The sequence below is a fragment of the Panthera pardus genome, unplaced genomic scaffold, assembly GCF_024362965.1.
Source record: "Panthera pardus isolate Hobbes unplaced genomic scaffold, ASM2436296v1 HiC_scaffold_22, whole genome shotgun sequence".
Taxonomy (NCBI): Eukaryota; Metazoa; Chordata; class Mammalia; order Carnivora; family Felidae; genus Panthera; species Panthera pardus.
The window spans coordinates 61,153,455-61,172,780 of record NW_026526788.1 but is presented as its reverse complement, the minus strand read 5'-3'; the positions used below and the strand labels follow the sequence as shown (position 1 = coordinate 61,172,780).

The following is a 19,326-nucleotide window of genomic DNA, read 5'->3' as shown; positions in this document are numbered from 1 at the left end:
TGAGAGAAATTTAATTTACGTTGGCTTGCTTATGATAATGGCCACTTAGTGTCATGGTTAAAAGTTCTGGAGCCAGACAGGAGGAATGTCAAGTCTGACTTTTCTCCTCTGAGACTTTGGGCAGATTTCTTACCCTCTCTGTGCCTGTTTGCTCTTCTGTACATTGGGTACAATATTCATACCCACCTTATAGCAGTTAATTTTACGTGTCAACGGCAGGCCACGGTGTTTAGATATTTGGTGAAGCATTATTCTGGACGTTTCTGTCAAGGTGTTTGTTTTGGATGAGATGAAATCACTGGAGTTTGAGTAAAGCAGATCACCATCCATAATAGGGGTTGGCCTCATCCACTTAGTTGAAGAAAGACCTTAATAGAACAAAAGCTGACTTCTCCCATAAAGAAGGAACTCTGCGACCAGAGTGCCTTTGGACTTGAACTGTGATTCTTTCCTGAGTCTCCAGCCTACCAGCCCACCCCATCAGATTTTGGGCTCACCAAGCCTTCATGATCACTTGTGCCAATTCCTTAAAATAAATCTATTTTTCTCTCTATATATACACATCCAGTTCTGTTTTTCTGGAGAACACTAATACACACCTCATATGGTTATAATGAAGGTTGTGCACACTAACATATGTAAGCATGCTTAGAACATGGCCTGCAACCTAGAAAGCTCTCCCAGCGTGCTAGCTACGATTATTCCATGAGCATCTCCTATGGGCTGGCAACCTTGCATATGTTTTCTCATTTGCTGCCCAGAGGCTCATTGCATGTGGGTGGTGGGATTCACGTTTTACTGGTGAGAAACAGGCTCTGAGAGGGTGGCCGCCCACGGTCTGTGGCAAAGTAAGGATCTGAGTCCCTGTTCGGGGCTCCGCCCTACTCTGCATTGAAGCTCACGAAGCTTCGCAGAGTCACTCCAGCCAGCAGCACTTGCATAGAGAACGTGGATGCTGTTCCCTGGCCATCACAGTTCACGTTTTAGTAACCAAAGCCCTAGCTCCTCCTTGGAGGGATCTCTTCTTGAGTGCAGAGCCAAGACTTGAAGCCAGGCCTGAGGAAGGTGGAGGCAACAGGACGAAAGTTTTCAGGCAGCTTATAGCCTCTTGGGGGAGGCAGGGCCGATGACCTCCAAACTGGCAGTGTAGCCCAGACTTCTCTCTGCTTTTCTTCCCTCCACTGAACCTGCTCCTGCCCACATCTTCCCCATCCCACCATCCACACTGATGCTCGAGCCCAGCATCAAGAAGTGGTTCTTGCACCCCCGCCTTTGTCTCCCCTGCCAACCCATCCTCCACCATCACACCCTGTTCGAAGCTCACTTCTCTTCAGGAAGACCCCAGTTTCCTCTTCAGCCTGTCTGCTTGCACCCTTGCCCTCTGCGTTCTCTACACCACAGCTAGAGTGAGCTCTTCAAAGCAAGTATCAAATCATGTGCTTTTCTGCTTAAATTGCCCCAAGGACTTTCCATCCCACCCAGAATAAACTCTTTATCCCAGCTGACAAAGCCCTGTGTGCTTAGCTCCTTGCCTGCTGTCCCACCCTAGGCTGGTACCCTCCTTTGCTCACCCACCCCCAACAGTCTCTGCTCAGCCGTACCAGTCACTTTCCATTCCTTAAATACAACAAGCTCGTTCTCTCCACACAACCTACACGCTTGCTCTTCCCTCTGCCTGGAATGCTGTTCCCTGATCTTTCACATAGCTGCCCGTTCTTAAAATTTCTGCTTAATTGTCACCTCAGAGAAACCCCAGTTTTCCGGTGTTTAGCTGCCCCCTCAAATCACCTGGCGCATCACTGACCACATTCTAATTCTTTGTGGGTTTTCTTGTTTATTATTTGTGTCCCACCCCCTTGAGAGGGAAGCCATCGCTGCAGGGCTTGCATTAATAGCAGGTCCCCTGATGCTTGTTGAATGGGCCAAGGAGTTCATACGTGCATGAACGAACATTGTCGGTCAGGAAAGAGAGCTCATTGCAGCCTCATCAGGGGACATTATCTGGGAAGAGGAGTGTTTTTTCTGGTTGGGGGCAGAGAACAGGAAACTTTGGTAATCAAGAGACAGCACTTGTGCAAAGGAGGAACAGCAGGACCAAGCATGGCTTGTTTGGAGATCTTATTGAGCACCAGCTGTATGCCAAGTGCTGTGTAAGGTGTTGAGGTTACAGGGATGTGTCTTTCTGCCCTTGAGGAGTTTGCAAAGTGAAATAAGGCAGAAAAAGACAAATATATGACTTCACTCACATGTGGAATTTAAGATACAAAACAGATGAACATAAAGGAAGGGAAGCAAAAAAGATAAAAACAGGGAGGGAGACAAACCATAAGAGACTCTTAAATACAGAAAACAAACTAAGGGTTGCTGGCGGGGTGTTGGGTGGGGGGATGGGCTAAATGGGCAAGGGGCATTAAGGAGGACATTTGGGACGAGCACTGGGTATTATTTGTAAGTGATGAATCACTAAATTCTATTCCTGAAATCAGTATTATGCTATATGTTAACTAACTTGGATGTAAATTTTAAAAAATAATAATAAATATAAATAAATATTAAGGAGGGGAAAAAAAAACATCCTGTTAGAGGGAAACAAGGAAGTGACATGGTTTCCTGAGGAAGAGTCGTCCAGGCCAAGGGTACAGCCAGTACAAAGGCCCTGGGGTAGGAGTACGCTGGCCTGCTCCAGGCATGGTAGGGAGGTCTGTGGCTAGGGTGGAACATAGTGGAGGACGAGGTGGTAGGAGGTGAGAGCAGAGAGGTGGCTGGGGCTGGGGGAAGCAGCCCAGTGCAGATAGGCCTTTGCAGGCCTTTTCAAGGGTTTTGACTTCTGCTGTAAGTGAGATGAAGAGCCATTAAGGGATTCTGAGGAGGGGGTGGAGGGGTGGGGCATGATCTGACTTAGATCTCAGAAGGATTCTTCTGCCTGGCGAGTGGAGGTGGACAAGGAGAGGAGATGGGTGAGAGGTCATGAGAATTCCAGCAGCAATGCAGGGGGAGATGCCCTCACCGTGGCTGGATTTTGATGATTGGGTGTGGGGCACGAGGGGTTCCTGTGGGTGCTGGGGAGCACCGGTCAGTCCCACTTGCCAATCCTGTGGCCTTGGGCAGGTCCCTCCCAACACTGAGCTCAGCGGCCTCACTGTTCTGTTGTGTTGGTCGGGGTTCAACTAGAGAAACAAACCCAGGGGGAGCTATGTACCAGGAGATTTCTTGCAAGGAATTGGTCACACAGTAGTCGGGGCTCGCTTTGCAAGTCTGAGACCCAAGGCCAGCCTGGCGCCACGGTGCACAGGTGAAATTTCCTCCTCAGTGAAGCCTCAGCTCTGCCTGCAAGGCCTGATTGACTGAGCACTACCCCCCCACCCCAAGTTTTAGGACAATGTCCCTCAAAAGAAACTGTGTTTAGAGTTCTTCCCGTGGCTACGAGGTCCTCCCTTGTACGCATTCAATCCAGGGATGTTGACTGAGCACGCAGGCCTGAACTACAGTACAGAATGGTTTCAGATAATTCTTGGACTTCAGGAGCCTCAGTCCGGTGGAGGCAAGACTTATAAATAAATACACAGAAGGGAAGTGGGGTGTATGCCCGAGGCTGGAGTGGTCAGGGAGCATTTCAGAGGAGGTGATGTTGCTATGCGTTTTGAAGGAGGTATAGGGATTGGCTAGCACGACAACACTTGCCGTGGTTTTGGTTTTGTTTTTCAATATTTATTTTTGAGAGAGAGAGAGAGAGAGACCAAGTGTGAGCGGGGGAGGGGCAGAGAGAGGGGAAGACACAGAATCTGAAGCAGGCTCCAGGCTCTGAGCTGTCAGCACAGAGCCCGATGTGGGGCTCGAATTCATGAACCCTGAGATCATGACCTGAGAGCCAAAGTCGGACGCTCAACCGACTGAGCCACCTAGATGAACTTTGTCACATCCGCAAAACACCTTCCCCAGAAACACCTAGAGTCCTGTGTGGTGGGATAACTGGGAACTGTAGCCTAGCCAGGTTGACACATAAAACTGGCTGTCACACCTGTAAAGTGAAGGGGTTGTCAGAGCAGTCTCCTGTCCCAGAGTGCAGAGGAGGTGGTGCAGTGAAGGGCTTTGTTCAGAGGTCAAGGAGGTGGTGCAGTGAAGGGCTTTGTGCCTGGTGGGTAGGGAGGGCCTGTGGCTCGTGGTCGTGCTTGGCTTCCTGCAGGAGCTGAGAGGGGGCTGGAGCAGGCTCCCCAGAGCAGAGGGTCCTCTCAGACCTGAAAAAGATCCAATGCTCCCCTCCCATTTCTGGAAGCTGCATTTCTCCACAGCCCGGCTGCGGTGATCTGAGTTTCACCACCAGGGGGGGCAGGCGGCCGTGGATCCTGTGGTTTCCTCTTGGCCCGGCATTGGGGATGCTTGCTAGGCAGAGGGCCTGCAGCTACTTTAAACGCAAACGAGGTTACTCAAGAGTGTTTCAAGTTTGTTCTTTTGGGCACGTGTTGATATTCCTCCTGAAATCCTGTTTACTTTATACTTTTCCTTGGAAATGTGGCAAGTTCAGTCCGACTTCCATTTTACTGATATAAAATCTGCATTATTGGGCAAAGTTAATGATGTCAGTGTTACTCTGGGGTCATTGCATAGAAGCATGTTGCTTGAAGTTAAGAGTTTAGGTTTGGGGGTCAGACATATGGGGTTTGAACCCCAGCCATGCCATGTGTTTGCTCTGTGGCTAGCAAGTTGCTTAACCTCAGATCCTCATGCCCTATAGTGAATATGGGGGATAAAATAGCGTCTTTCTCATTAAATGTAAGGATCATCGTAGCAGAGGTCCTGGCCCGAAGCAAACTCCCAAAGAGAGCGGCTGCCACTGTTATTGTTTTGATAGATCCTGAAAGGAGGTGAGAAGTTGGTCTTACCTTTGATCCACGAGTTAAAAGACCCACTTGAAACATGTATTTTCCTTTTCCAAGCCCTAGGCCTGGCCTCAGAGGAGACAGAACCTAGACCCCGCCATTGCTGAGTATTCTGTACAGTTAAGAACATGGATTCTGGAACTAGAATGTGTAGCTTCATGTCCCAACTCTGTCAGCTGTGTGGTCTTAAGCAAGTCCTTAACTTCCCTGTGCCTCAGTTTCCTAGTCTGTGAAATGGGAATGATGATAGCACTTCATCCAATTGTCTGTGGCTTGAATACAACTACTACATATGAAATGTTAACTCCACAGACCGTGCTTCTCGCAGTCAACACTCACTGAGGGTTAAGCCATTTAAAGAAAAAAATTTTTAATGTTTATTTTTGAAGGAGAGAGAGACAGACAGACAGACAGAGCATGAGCGGGGGAGGGCAGAGAAAGAAGGAGACACAGAATCCAAAGCAGACTCCAGGCTCCAGCTGTCAGCGCAGAGCCCAATGCTGGTCCCAAACTCACAAACTGTGAGACCATGACCTGAGCCAAAGTCGGCTTAATAGACTGAGCCACCCAGGCGCCCAAGCCATTTTTATTGTGAATAGGAAGCAGCACCACTGGTATCCAGCTGTCAAACAGGAGGGACCACTGGCCTTGCTGTTTTCCCTCCTCCAGAAGGAACCCCTCCCCGTCATATGGGAGAAGGTGGGGTGTGCACCATCTCATAATTGCTGGTAAATCTTGTAACAGCCTGGACAGGTGGTCTTGTCCTCATTTTATAGACCAGCAGAGGTAGGTTAAGGACCTTGCCCACGGTCACCTAGCCAGGTAGACACAGGATTTGAATTGGGCCCTCCTGATCCAAACCTCTTCCACTGAAGTCTGTTCCATCTTGAACAAAGACCCAAGGGATCCACAGGTGACCAGGACTTGGGCTCTGAAGGCCTCTAGCAGACTGGGATGGGGGCTGCCCCAAGAGAATATGCCTGAGGTATCTAGAGGGAACTTACTGGCCACAAGGGGAAAGGGGTTTTTTTTACAGGGTGTGACTAATATACTCCTCATTTGTTTTTGTATGAATTTGGTTTTTAATGAAGTAGATTTGCTTAAAGCATAATATTGGCTACTATGAAAAGTTTATCTACCCACCTCCTATAGAGGAAGCATCTAAGAGGGGCTGCTGTCTGTCCAAGGTGGGAGTGGGCAGAACTGGTCTGCTGGTCTCACACTGCCACCAAGCCCTGGAACTAGGCAGAGGTGTGAGCAGGGACATTATAAAGCAGAGAAAGTGGGTCTGTGAGGCCTCTGGGGCTGTCCTCCCCCCAGAGGAAGATCCCCATAGGGCAAAGAGCAAGGCTGGGGCCTGATCTGCTCACCAGCCGCTCAGGAAGAGGGACAGAGTCACAGCAGACAGCAGCAGCTTTCCTTGAGGCTTTCATTTCTCTTAAGCGATTGCTGGTCCCTGGCCCCAGGCCCCATGGGAGCTCACGGTTCAGCTGAGGAAGGAGGATATTGTCAGGGACTCATCAGTGAATGCAAGACAGCATAGGTTGTGATCCACAAGCTGTGGGAGTCAACTAGAAGGGGGCAGGGCTAGACAAGATAAGAGAGGCCAGAGATGAGCAGAGGGGTGGGCAGGTGCCTCTGGTGGGAGGGCTGGGCATGAGCAAGGCCTTAAGAGGCTGGAATCAGGGTGAAGAATTTGAGGGAAGGAGAGGTGTCGAGCCTGACAGGAGTGGAAAGAGGGCTGGGGAAGGAGAGAACAGGAGAGGAGTCTGGAAAGGAAGCCTTGGAGGCTACATCAGCAAGACTTTTGAAAGCAATTTCCAAGGCTTTCTGGTCTGCCCGAGCCACCCATCCTCAGTGAGAAAGGCCCAGGCTGCTCGGAGAACACAGCCAAGATATTCCTGGCACCCTCCAGTGGACTGTTCCAAAAGTGAACGTGTCTCCTGAAGGCATCGCCTTCTGGCACATCTCACCCGGGCTGGTGTTTTTAAACAATTCTTATTTTCATGGCTCCGGGTCCTCCGCCTGATGTCAACCCTGGAGTTCAAAGCCAACTAATTGTAAATGAAAGGAGGCTGATTGATCTGGCAGCCCCACAGCCAACCCATGTGGCAGTGATGGGATGGAGAAAGTGAACATGCTGCTCACGTGTGTCTGTGCCGCCCCTCCCCCAGCCAGAGTCAGCGTGGCCCTGCTGCCCCACTGGCCTGGACATGAAGCATAGTTAGGCGGGCACACGTGGAGGGCTCCTGGCGTCACCTGCCTCACCCCCCTGCTAGCTTTGATTCCCTCTGCCCTGCTGTTCTCTCTGCCCCTCGCTCTTGTCTCCCAGCTTCCTCTACCAGGAAAGCAGGAAGACGGTCTGCAAACGAACAGCACATACAAAGGCCGGAGGTGTGCCTCAGAGTCCTTGGCCTGCTCATTGAAGTACCAGTCCCCAGGCCCTGTCCAGATCTGCTGAGTCAGCATCTCCAGGGGTGGTGCCTGGGAATGTGCAGGTTTGATGGGCTCTCCGGGGATTCTGAGATCGAGCCAGAGTTGAATTTGAGATGGGTCATCCTCGTGGGTTGATGGCAGTGTTGGGGGTAGACAGGCATTGAGTCTGCACAAGCATTGGTGTCCTCGTGGTGCACTGTGACTGGACGGGGCTGCGCCTGGAAGATGCACTCAGTTGTCTACCAAGTTGGGGCAGAGGGTGGGCCACCAAGGGAAAGGGGGACCCGTCCGAGGACAGAGAACCGTGGCCCAGCAGTCAGGGCTGGGAGAATGGCTAAGGGGCCTGCCCAAGCCCTGAATTCCCTCCTGGCCTCATCAGGAGGCAGTGACGAGACTCCGTCTGCCTTTTATTTCCACAAGGTTGTCTTCTTGGGGGTAGGAAACACCCACGTTGTGGTCCAGCAGAGAAATGCTTCCCACCATAGCCGTCAGCCAGAAAATAATGTGCTCCTCGCTTCGGCTTTTGGTTTATAGACATGTGACAAAAGAGGCAGCATTTCCAGTAATGATGAAGCCAGTGGAAAAACAAAGATTTGGGGGAAATGTGCATTACTTATTGTTTTAGCACCTTTTTCTGATCTAAAGTTACTTTGTTTAGAAACAGAAATGTGGCGTGTGTAACTTTGTTGGCTCGTGGCATTTTTATAATTGGTCAGTTCTGAAATGTGAAGACAAAGGAAAATTTTCCAAAGTTTCAGTAAAAATTAGACGTTTGCAGGGGGGAACAAAGTGTTTTTCCCTGACTCTCTCTGCTTCGCCCCTGGATCTAGTCATTGCCACAACATGCCCTGGTATGTTGATGTATGAACATCATATGAAGGTATGAAGATGTATTTGCTAATGTTAGAACTGGAGTTGTGCACTGAGGGAGGAAACTAGGTGGTGTCAAAGTCTCTTCCCTCCCCTCCCCTCCCCTCCCCTCCCCTCCCCTCCCCTCCCCTCCCCTCCCCTTAACTTCCTTGTGCTCAGAAGGAAGAGTGGTCACCTCCTGGCGATCCTTCCCCCTGACACTGCTTCTCGCTAATGGGTGCAGCATTGTAGGAGACCCCATTGGTGTCTGGGGGCTGGAGTGTTGGATCCGGGTCAGGATTGGGTGCCTAACTGTTTCCGGCAGGAGGGTGAGGTCCTTACAAAGCTGTGATAACAGACCAATGACAAGAGACCAAACTAAGACTGTCTTTTGTGCATTGGTGGTGGCCCCCTGGGGAAAGCTTGCAAACATGCAGATTTTCACACCCCTTGCGGCAGATCTTTCAGAATGGGACAAGTTCTTCTGGTCTGTCAGCTCCCCTGCCCTGCACCATCCCTCCCTGGAGCCTTTTAATGCCAAGAGCCCTTCATCCGTTCGCACTTGCATTTGATCACAGGGTTGTGATGAAGGAGGGCTCTTTCCTAAGCTGCTTCCATGACCTCGGTTGCTCTCTGCTCTAAGTGCACAGCTTAGTCACCAGTGGCAGCTCTCCCCTGGGTAGGGGGAGAGCCCTTAAAGGCTAAATTGATAGGAAGTAGGTTTCTGAGTGGATGCTGGTCCTAGACTTCCCAGCTAGGATGAGATGGTTCCTGCCATACCCATAGCAGACCTCACTGGCTCTGCCACGGCTGCCTTGTAGATTTCTCCCACGAACACCTGAGCACCTCTCTCCCAGGCCCTGCAGTAGAAGTCAGGGGATAGCAAGATGGATAGGATGAGGTCCTTGTCCTCAGGACTGTCAGTTGGGTGCAGGAGGTAGGAGAGTAAAGAGCAGTTCTGATACAACATCCAAGCGCTGTGATGGAGGTGGGACAGAGTGAGAGGGAGCCTCCCCTTGGGAGGCACACAGCCCTGCCTGGGGGTGCCGAGCAAGGCTTTCCACCCCGGGTTCTCTGAGGTTTGTAAATGAGTCAGCCTGGAAAAGAGGGAGAGAGGCCGCACAGAGGACATCTGGCCAGCCTCGGCATCAGCAGAGCCACGTCTTCTGTCATCCACGTGCCCGCAGTGCCTACTGGGTGGTGCTACTTCAGAGATGCTGTTGCAAATGGCCGCTCACTTGCTAAAGTTGTTGAAGCTTAAAAAGTTCCAGTTATAAAATTAGTCCTTTTCCCTGGGCTGGGGAGAATTTGCCCTAAGAGCCTCCTCTGACCCTTTCCTTATCAGGAGGACTCTAGCTTCCAGCTGCCCCCTGGGGGACACATGTCCTTGCCTGTGAAAGGAGCATGAATCTGGATTCCATACAGTTCCAGGGCCATGCCTGCCCTAGCCGGGTGCCCGGCACCAAATATCCGACTGACATCTCCACTGGGGAAGGAATATCCAGCCAGCGAGTCCCCCTGGCGGTTTGGTGATTGCCCATGACTGACAGGACAGAGAAAGAGCAGCCCTTTCATACCACAAGTGAAGACCAGGGGGACCCAGAGGATGGTCCTGTTTTCCCACACTTCCATAATGAGCCAGGACAGGGCCCTCTGAGCACCGATCTCCTTCCTGACTTTCCCTGGGGGTAGAAGGTCAGCGTTCAGCACAGATCCTGAGCTCTGATGCCAAAGGGTTAACTCTGTGCTCCCCGGAGAGCTCACACACTCCTGACCGCTGTCCTCTTGGCCCTCCCAGTTGTGCCTTCTGGGAATAGCCTGGTCACGTGTGAGCCAGATGTGGGGATTTCCCAAGCAGTGATGTGTGCGCAGGCACACAGGCACACACATCCACGCACGCGCGTATGCACACATTGCTCTGTTGACGTGGCATCTGAGAGCTCGGGGGATTGGTCCAGACCCATGCAGAGCACGAGACAGATGGGGGTGAGGAGAGGCCCAGGGGTTCCTGGCACATACCGTGGGGGGCTGCTCCAAGCCCTGCTGAGCCTGCTCCCAGCAGACATTATAGATAAGCCAATTCTTGCTCAGACGCCTGTTTCCTGCAACATCCATCTTGCCATAGACCATATTGGTTATGGATACATTTTTAAAATAATCTCTTTGAAGGGCTTTACAGCAGATGCTGGACCAGAGCCTTTTAGGGATGTTCTGCCGGGCCTGGGGGAGGTGGAGTGAGGGGACGCCTTTCCATGAGCCTCTCTGCCTAGCACGAGCTAGGCTCAGGGTCTTGAGAAGGCCTATTTGTGGCTCAGAAGGCAAAACATGGACTAGAGAATATGCAGGGCCCTGGGTGCCAAGAAGACCGCAGGTCAGTGAGGTAAGCTGGGCCTCCGTTTCCCCACAAAGCCCTTGGGACTGAGTGCAGTGAGTGTGCACCCTTCCATCAGCCACTCAAGACTTACTGGCACTACCTACAGTGTTCAGGGTGCTGCAAGGATGCTGACCAGGATAAGAGCCTGAAGGAACTTCAGATGTGATTGGAGAGACTCATAACAAATTGTGGTTAAGCACCTACTGTGTGCCAGATACTTGCTAGGACCGTAGCACTGGGCAGATATTCTGGAGCCAGCTGACACGGTCAGTGAACATTACAGAGATCCTTCCCAGGGCAAGATGAGGGAGGCTGGCACCCCTTGGAAAGTGGGTTATCCTCAGTCTCAGTTCAGGCGTCAACTCTGCCTTGGCCCCCAGCCCCTCATCCCCACCCATGTCCCGCTGCAGTCGATGGCAGTGTCCAGCCACATGTCAGCTGCAGCCTTGTGAGTCTTACCCCAGAGGGGGTTCTCATTATAGATGTGAGGCCTTCAGGACTCTTTCCTGCTGCATCACCCCCCACAGACCTCCACCTGGGGTGCACCCTGCTGTGTCTGGCCTCCGCCTGCCCTGCACTTGGCTCTCTGCAGCCTCAGGGAATGAGGAGACACTTGAAGGGCAGCCCTGGCAGTGCCAGGCAGCTACACTGCCTCCCTCCCCAACCCACATGACTCCTGATGCAGACAGGAATGCCTGGGTAAATATTCGTGCCCCTGTGCCCCCCCAAGCTTGGAGACAGATGGTGGAGAGTCGGTTTGTCATAGCCAAGGGCGCCCTACTGTGCGCGTGACAGATGCTCATTAAATAGTCAGCAGTTGGGGCACCTGGGTGGTTCAGTCAGTTAAGCGTCCAACTTCAGCTCAGGTCACGATCTTGCAGTCTGTGAGTTTGAGTCCCGCGTTGGGCTCTGTGCCGACAGCTCGGAGCCTGGAGCCTGCTTCAGATTCTGTGTCTCCTTCTCTCTCTCTGCCCCTCCCCTGCTCTCTCTCTCTCTCAAAAATGAATAAACGTTAAAAAAAACCTAATAACCTGATCATCTGAAAGCAAGAGTCCAGTCTGGAGGAAACAAGACATTGCACTTTTTGTAGCCCTGGGAATATTGGTCCTGAGTCCCTTGCTGCTGATCTCCATTACTCACTCATGGCTCTTATGGAGACTGAGCCAGGGAGACAGACGGGCTCCAGGGCTGGGGGGCTGGGAACCAGCAGCTGCTCACCTCATCCTGCACTGCTGGCCCTTGTCTCTGCTCCCGCCTCATCCTCACAGATCCTGGCTTTGGCTGGGGGAGCCGGTGGGTGGGGCAACGGGAGGGGGATATCCCAGTAGGTGGGAGAGGACCACCAAGGCAGACCACCCCAGGGAGTGGGGAGGTGGCTGGGATCCTGGAACTCTGAACAGTGTTAAGTTTGTCTCTTTTCTGCACACCACCACCCCAGCATGGGGAGAGGTGAGAACCTGAGAACTGAGGGGGAGACCGCAACCCAAGGGGATGCCGTGGGGTCGAGCAGCAGCTGCTGGGAGTGGGGCTCAGAACCCCGCCAGCTTCCCCCCCACCCCAGCACCCCTCTGTCCACCCACGGCTCTTCTGACTAACCACAGCACCTGTCTTTCACCAGGACGCTTTGGGTCTTTTCAACAGGATGGAGGGGCAGCCCTCCCCACCGCCACCACCTCCCAGAGGCATCTGTGGCCCCTCTGCCCACACCCACTAGGGCTGGGCTGTCTCTGCTGGCCCCAGACGTGGCCTAGGCGGGCGCCCTTGGACTTAGTCCCTGAGGGACTGTGGAATGGCTCCAGGTCCAGCCCGGCCCCCACCCTACCCCGTTCCCCACCTGAGGAGGGAAACTGACTGTTCTCTGACTGCATAGTTCAGCGGCCTGTGGGCCAGTAGTACATTCCTGCCCTGGGTTGGGCTGCCCCCACGCAGACTCTGGATTCTGGGAAAGACAACTCCTGGAGAAGGAGGCAGACCCCTTCTGATTGAGACCAAAATGAATAGGAATAATGGCTGCATGTGCAAAGGAAAGCCCAACAGAAATAATGAGCCATTGGCCAATGGCTGGGGAGAATCCAGAGAATGAAGTCCCCTGTTTTAGGCCGCTTTGTTCCCAGTTCCCAGCCAGCCTGCCTGGGCTCGAGTCTGGCTCAAGTCTTGCTGTGGGCCCTTGGGAAGAACCTCACATTTTGCATCTGTAAGTTACAGATTGCTGTGAGGATTAAATTAGTGCTCAGAAAATGTCTAGCCAGTGCCTAGCATGAGTGTTAGAGAGTGGGAACTGGTAAGATTTCTCTAGCCCCCAGCCCTGCCACTCACTTGCTGTGTGTTCTTAGACAAATTTCTTTCCCTCTCTGGTCCTAAGTCCCCACATGCTTCTTCTAGCCTTTGGAATACCACCAGGAAGCTAGAGATGTTGGTGGGGAAGGGACCTGGAGACAGACAATGGCCAGTCTTCCCATTTAGCATTTGCCTTCTGTCTTCAAGATGATACGCGTCAGAAATCCAGCCCTACTAAATTTATTCTTGAGTATTTCTGTTTGTTCAGCTCAGAGTTCTTAGGGTCCCTTCTAAGCATGGGGCCCTGTGGGACACCCTGGATCACATGCACCTGAAGCTAGCCCCAGTTTGGAGGCTGGGAGAGTAGGAGGCAGGGCCAGGGGTCTGAGCTGTCTGTCGCATGACCCCTCACTGCTCCAGTCCAGGGGCATGATTTTTTTTTATGCTGCCGCTCACCCAGGATCCAGTCCTGGAGCTGACCATGTGAGCAGGAGCTCACACACCTTACAACTGTACACTTCCAAACTCACACCCACGTAGCTTTGGATTCCTATTCACATTTGAACTATTGCCGTTTTCTTTCTTAGCCGTCTTAATTCATGCCGTGCTTGTTTCCAGACGGCATTCCTATCGCTTTCACCGTCGTGCCTTGGTTTCTGCTGCTTGGAGCACAGCAACCTATTTCAGGCCCCCTAAAGTGGAGATATCACAGAGGCCAAAACGACTTCATTTTGTAAAGGAAGCCTTTTTTGTGAAGGACTGTTAGCCCTGGAGGGCGGTTGTAAAGATCTGAGCTCTTCCATGCCTGTGAGCAGACAGCGCCTGGCCTCCAACAAGGGGTGTGTTCGCTCCTGGAAAGGTAGCATCTCCCACTACTACTGTTCGGTGGCAGAGTGAGCCGCTCTTGGGCCCTGGTTAGCTGATGGCCTGAAAGCAGTGGTTGAGCTTCCCGGTGGCTTAGTCAAAAAGGAAAAGAAACACGGAGCCTCTAGGAAACCCAAGAAATCCAGCCCTGTGCAAAGTTTGGTTGTATAAAAGGGGAGGAAAGACTGGGCTGCAGCTGATGTTAGAACCCAGTTGAAGGCTGCAGTGAGGGAAGAACAGCAGCAGAACTCCAGAAGAGGGAGGGGTCTGGAGGGCTCAAGCGCACTGACTGCCGAAGAATAAAAGGACGGGGGCGCACCTGGGTGGCTCAGTCGATTGAGCAGCCGGCTTCGGCTCAGGTCATGATCTCACGGTTTGTGGGTTCAAGCCCTGCGTCGTGCTCTATGCTGACAGCTTAGAGCCTGGAGCTTGCTTCGAATTCTGTGTCTCCCTCTCTCTGCCCCTCCCCTGCTCATGCTCTGTCTCTCTCAAAAATAAATAAACATTAAAAAAAAAATAAAAAAAGGACAGGGATGCTCATTCCATTCGAGGCCCCTGGTGGGGTCCCTGCTTCTCCTCCCCTCTCAGTGGAGGGCTGTGGTTGCTGATGCAGTGGGTGACCCTGCCCTTGGCTGGCTCTCCCTCCCTGAGGAGTTTGGGTTGCTGGCCGCTCTCCTGTCTCTCCCACCTGGGCTCACAGCCCACTCTGGATTTATTAGCTTGGATGGGTGGGACTCGCTTTACACCAGGGAAGGATTCCTGGAAACAATGGTTTGAGACTCAATTTGGGCAAATTGAACCCACTTCTCACTGCTCTGGAGTTACTCAAGGTTAACCGTGCTAGGAACCCGTCACTTTCCTAACTTCACTCTATCCAGGTGTGTGTTTATGCAGTACTTGGGCCCGTGTGTGTTTGGGGCGGGGGATGGGGGGAGAGCTTCCTTCAAGTCAGGGGCACCTGTGCTGTTGTTCTTTGGTTTCTCACAATCACCTGGACCTGACAAGAAGTAGGTTCAGTATCTAAGAAGTGTCCTTGGGTCACCGCATTTGGCCAGGACCTGCAGGCACCTGGTTTTCTCAGGGCCTGGATTCTTGCTGATCTGGGAGCATTATGGGATGGCCGAGGGAGCGACCCTGTCTCCCCACCTCCTGCCTCCCAGGCTCACACTGCTTTAGTCACCAGCTTGTCCCCATCACCCACTCCTGCTCTGCCCCAAGGGCCTTGTTCCTACCCCTCCAAAACCTTTCACAGGCATTAGGTCATTTCACTCTCAAAACAACCCTACAAAGAAGATGAGGAAAAGAGGCCCAGAGATAGGCCCACTGCCCCAGGATCAGTGAGCTGAGTGGCAGGGTAAGCACAAGAACCAAGATCTTAAAAGAATTCTTGTTTCTGTTCTCTGCCTTTTTGTTTCTTGAATTAGTTGCTTTTTTCCCTTGAGTTTCCATATATTGAGTGTTTAAGTGGTTTTCCCTGGAAAGGTGGTCGGTTTCTCTAGAAAGATTCGTTTCAGCTGTGGAGCAGTTGCATCATGGAGACTAACAGGTTTCTGCTAGAAGAGTCTAGAACATCACACAAGTGCCTTGGATATCGCCAGGCCCAAATGCTTGATTTTACAGCTGTAAGCGTTGAGGCCCAGAGAAGTCAAGCCACTTGCTCAAGGTCACAGAGCTGATTCTCAGCAAAACCAGTTGTGCACATTCCCAGTCTGGCGCCACTCACTTTCCACCGCTCCTGACCCTGCCCTGTAAGGCCCTTGGTTCTGTCACCAGGGGAGAGGGAGGGAGAGACAGTGGGAGGGCAGGAAGCGGTTGGTTTGTGTCGGTCACAGCTGCTCACTTGGCTGTGCCTGCCCCTTGCTCCCTCATCCCATCCCTCTGTCTCTGCTTTCCCAGCCCTGAGCCAGCAGCCTTGTCTGCCTCCTGGCTGGAGTCTCCTCTGTTCATTGTAAGGAGGCGGGGGTGGGGTGGGGGGGGGGGGTGTCCTTCCCACCCTGGGAGAGGGCTTGCTCGGGTGGGCTGGAGACAAGGCACTCCAAAGTGGGGAGAGATTTGGGGTGGGAGCAGCGGAACTGGATTAATTTTGCAGATCCAGGGGACTGGGAAATAAATCATGTTTTTAAAAAGACAGGCTTGTTTCTGGTCCATTTCCCATTTTCCTTTGGAGAGCAAAGGGAAGGCCTGCTTCTGGGGGGTGCTGGGGGTGGGCATGAGTTTGGGTTGTTCCACACTTAGCAGTGGGGCTCAGTTTCCAGAGGCTGAGGGATCTTTTCCTGTCTGCTCCCCACTCCCTGCCCAAATGCCCAAACCCCAAGGGCCTGGAAGGGCATCAGACCCTTCAAGACGATTACTGAAAAAATTACCCAAGCAGCAGAGACCTTATGTGCATGTAGTTTAGGTGGGCCAAGAGCCCCCACTTCTCCCGCCCAGGGTTTGGGGGTGCCCCCTGCCATTGACGAGGACAGCAGCAGCTCCCCTCATCTTCTAGCATGTGTGTTGGCACATCACTGCTCACAGGCCAAGCCCAGCCCGCCATGTCGTTTTTAAGTAAAGTTTTATTGGCACACAGCCCATTCAGTCTTCTACAGACTGTCAGGGGCTGCTTTTGTGCTGTAACAGCAAAGGTGAGTAATCTTGACAGAGACCACATGGCCCACAAAGCCTAAAATATTGACTCTGGCCCTTTACAGGAAGAGTGTTAACCCCCGTTCTAGCAAAACGAGCCTTCCTGGGTTCTCAAGGCCTGAGCCAAATAATTGCCCTTGGCTCACTGAAAGAGGTTAACATTTCCCGAAAGTTTTCCTTCTGACAGCCCAAAAGAAGCCAGAATGGAAGGTGTACAAGTAACAAGTGCAGCAGAGATGGGTAGAGATGTGGACCCTCTTAGCTGGGTTGGCACAGGGCTGAGTGGGGCCAGATGGGGCTGGAGTGGGCCTGGTGCTGGGCCTGCGGGGTGGTGAGGATGGCCTTGCTGGGTGGCAGACCACTGGGCCACATTTGGGGTACAGCAAAAGGGAGTTAGAGCCCCAGCAAGGCGTGGCACCAGGTAATGAGGCCCTCCCCATTTGGAGTTCAGGCCACACCAGCTTCAAGCCTCAGAGGTGTGCCTACCTTGTGTCAGCCCTACCCGGGCATGAAAGTCGGGCCCGCATAGCTCCTGCCACCCAGGAAGCTTCTGGCTGCGAGTCCAGGTGAGAGACTCTGGCCGTGGAATGTTTGTCTTTGGGGTGCAGTCTTCCAGAGCCCTCCACCCCCGATTCCAGCTGACCTCGTGTTTGGGGGTGTCAATGGGAAGGCATCTCTGACTGGGTGCTAGCGTCTTCTTGGCACATCCAGTATCGAACACCGTCTGGTTCTCGTCCTTGTGACTCCAGTAGGGTTTTCCTGGTGCCCTAAGGTTGGTTTGAACGAAGCTTCTGGGAGATGTTGCCGATGGTAGCTAACCGTCGTTGAGCACTGACTGTAGTAGGCACTACGCTGAGCACTTTTTGCGTATTACATCATTTAACCCTGGTAGCAACCTAGAAAGTAAATATATCATCTGTGTCAGTTTTTACAAGGGAGGGAACAGGTTCAAGGAGGTTAAGTAAGTCTCTCCAAGGGGAGAATCTGCACAGTCAGACTCCGGAGTCACTAAACCCCTCTACCAGAGCCCCTCACTGCTGGTTTACAATGAGAGCAGGAAGTGACTTGCTGAGTAAGGGGGAATTAGGTGCTTTAATTTATGACTAGCATCAACTGATCACCTGGAGTCTGTAGCCCCACACCAGGGGGACACCGTACTAGCTGTGCGACCTTGGGCAAGTTACTTAACCTCTCTGGTTAATTTTCTTCATCTGCAAACTGGAGGGAGTACCTAACCATTGTAGGATTATTCTGGAAAGCAAAGGAGTTACTATATTTCAGGGCTCAGCGTGACTCTTGGTATACAATAAATGCTACACGAACCTTTGCTGCTGTTATGATTATCTTTACTATCTGTCACTGGGTCAGGCGGCTCTCCGGGCCAGCACTGGGTGCCTCTCAGACTCGCATCTCAGTGTTTGCTTCTTACTGGCCCCACTGCAGCCAACGCTGTGCTCTTTCGGAGGCGACGAGAAGTTCAGCAGAGAAAGCAGCAGCCCGGGGTGATCCCAGACCTGGTTCCATTTCCGGCTCTGCTACTCTGTGCTTGTGGGAACCTGGGCCAGTCTCCTCCCCTGTAAAATGGGGCGAAAAATGCATACCCACCTCAAGGGACTGTCAAGTGAATGAAGCACTATATACTCTGGGTAGACTGTCAGTGCTTTTAACCTGTTGACTCTCTGATACTCTGGAGTGGTTCACACCGTTGATCAGGCTAAGAGCTATCTGCCTCATTATAATGTTATCATATTACATATGTCCTTTTAGGCGCTTTGACTTTACTCCTCTGTCTTGGCAGAAGGATAACTTCTAACCTCATTTCACAGATAAGGAAACTGAGGTCCAGATCAGACATGACTGTCTGAGCCTGAGATAGAGACCCCATCTCTGATGGTCACTAAAGGTCCCGGGCCTTCTGGGTTGGAATTGGGGCGTGAGACTCTAAATGAGTCTTCTTCCTTCCATTCTGCCAGGGCCTGTCTTCCTCATTGGGTAGGGCTGGGTCAAGAGCTGGACAAGACATCAGAGCTCAGTGGTGTGGGGCCTCAAGACTGGAGACTGGCCTTGGACTCTCCAACCCTGATGTCTGAGGGTCCAGGTCCAGGCTGCTGAGCCTGCTGGCCTGGTGAGGATCCTTGGAGCCACCAGGCCCTGTGCGGCCAGCCACCCACCCACATGGCCAGAGAGAAAGGTCCAGGCTGCTTTCTCCAGGGCAGTGATAACCCGTGGGCCCAGTTCCAGGCGGGGATTGTGTAGGATTCTCTGTGCTCCAGAGGATTCCTGCGTTTCGGCAGACACCTCATTATCCCCGTCCGTCCCAGCCGGCTGTGTCCCAGCGCCTCTGTAATCACTCAGGCCCACGCCCAGCAGCCAGCCCAGGGCCAGGAAATCACTCCCCTCCCCTCCCCCGCCTTCCGCCGCCAGCCCAAAGCGGCGCCTGCAGCCACTTGCCCGGTGGACCTCCTGCCTGCCTAACGGTTCTCTCTCCTCCTCTGATTCTCCTCTCTCTCCTGCTGCTGCTTGCTCTCGGGGGACTCGGAAGTGTGGCTCTCCAGCTGGGCTGAGTCTCCCAAGAAGGACGTGACAGGTACTGCCCTGAGTGCATGTGTGTGAGCATGTGTGTCCGGGGGCACGCACGTGTGGGAGCCGGTGCCCGCCGGCCGCGGTCCGCATGCTTCCCTGTGATTCGTAGCAGCCCTTTGTCGGCATGCCGGCCGTCCCCTGGGCCCCCTCTTGCTCTTCCGCTAGCCGTACTCGCTGCCTTCCTTACAACCCTCTCTAGGCCCCAAGTCCAACCTTGGAGGCTTAGATGGGTGATGACCACATAGCACAGTGTGTAAACAGATGCATTTCGGACCCAGAGGTACGGGTTTGTTCCCAGCTCTGCCATGTCCTGGCTGTGTAAACTTAACCTCCCTCAGCAATGCACTGCCCCCTCCCAGGGAGCCTGGCACACAGAAGGTGCTCAGGTGATGGTAAGGCTACCATCATCCTGTACGTGAACTCAGCTGGTCATCCCTGTGA

At 52.7% G+C, this 19,326-nt stretch overlaps 1 protein-coding gene across 11 annotated transcripts in view; it reads left to right on the top strand.

The window, feature by feature from the left end:
* Positions 1 to 19,326, top strand: part of SH3PXD2A (SH3 and PX domains 2A) — a 242,916-nt gene that overhangs the window by 159,150 nt on the left and 64,440 nt on the right. For 9 of the 11 annotated variants that reach the window (XR_008424913.1, XM_019459324.2, XM_053909897.1 and 6 more), the window contains one exon: positions 18,845 to 18,889. The exons of the other annotated variants lie outside the window; for them this stretch is intronic. Coding sequence is in view for 8 of the 9 variants with exons in the window: in XM_019459324.2 (XP_019314869.1) it covers positions 18,845 to 18,889 (45 nt within the window). In the remaining variant the exon portion in view is untranslated. The remainder of the gene's footprint in view (positions 1 to 18,844; positions 18,890 to 19,326) is intronic. 11 annotated transcript variants of the gene reach the window in all.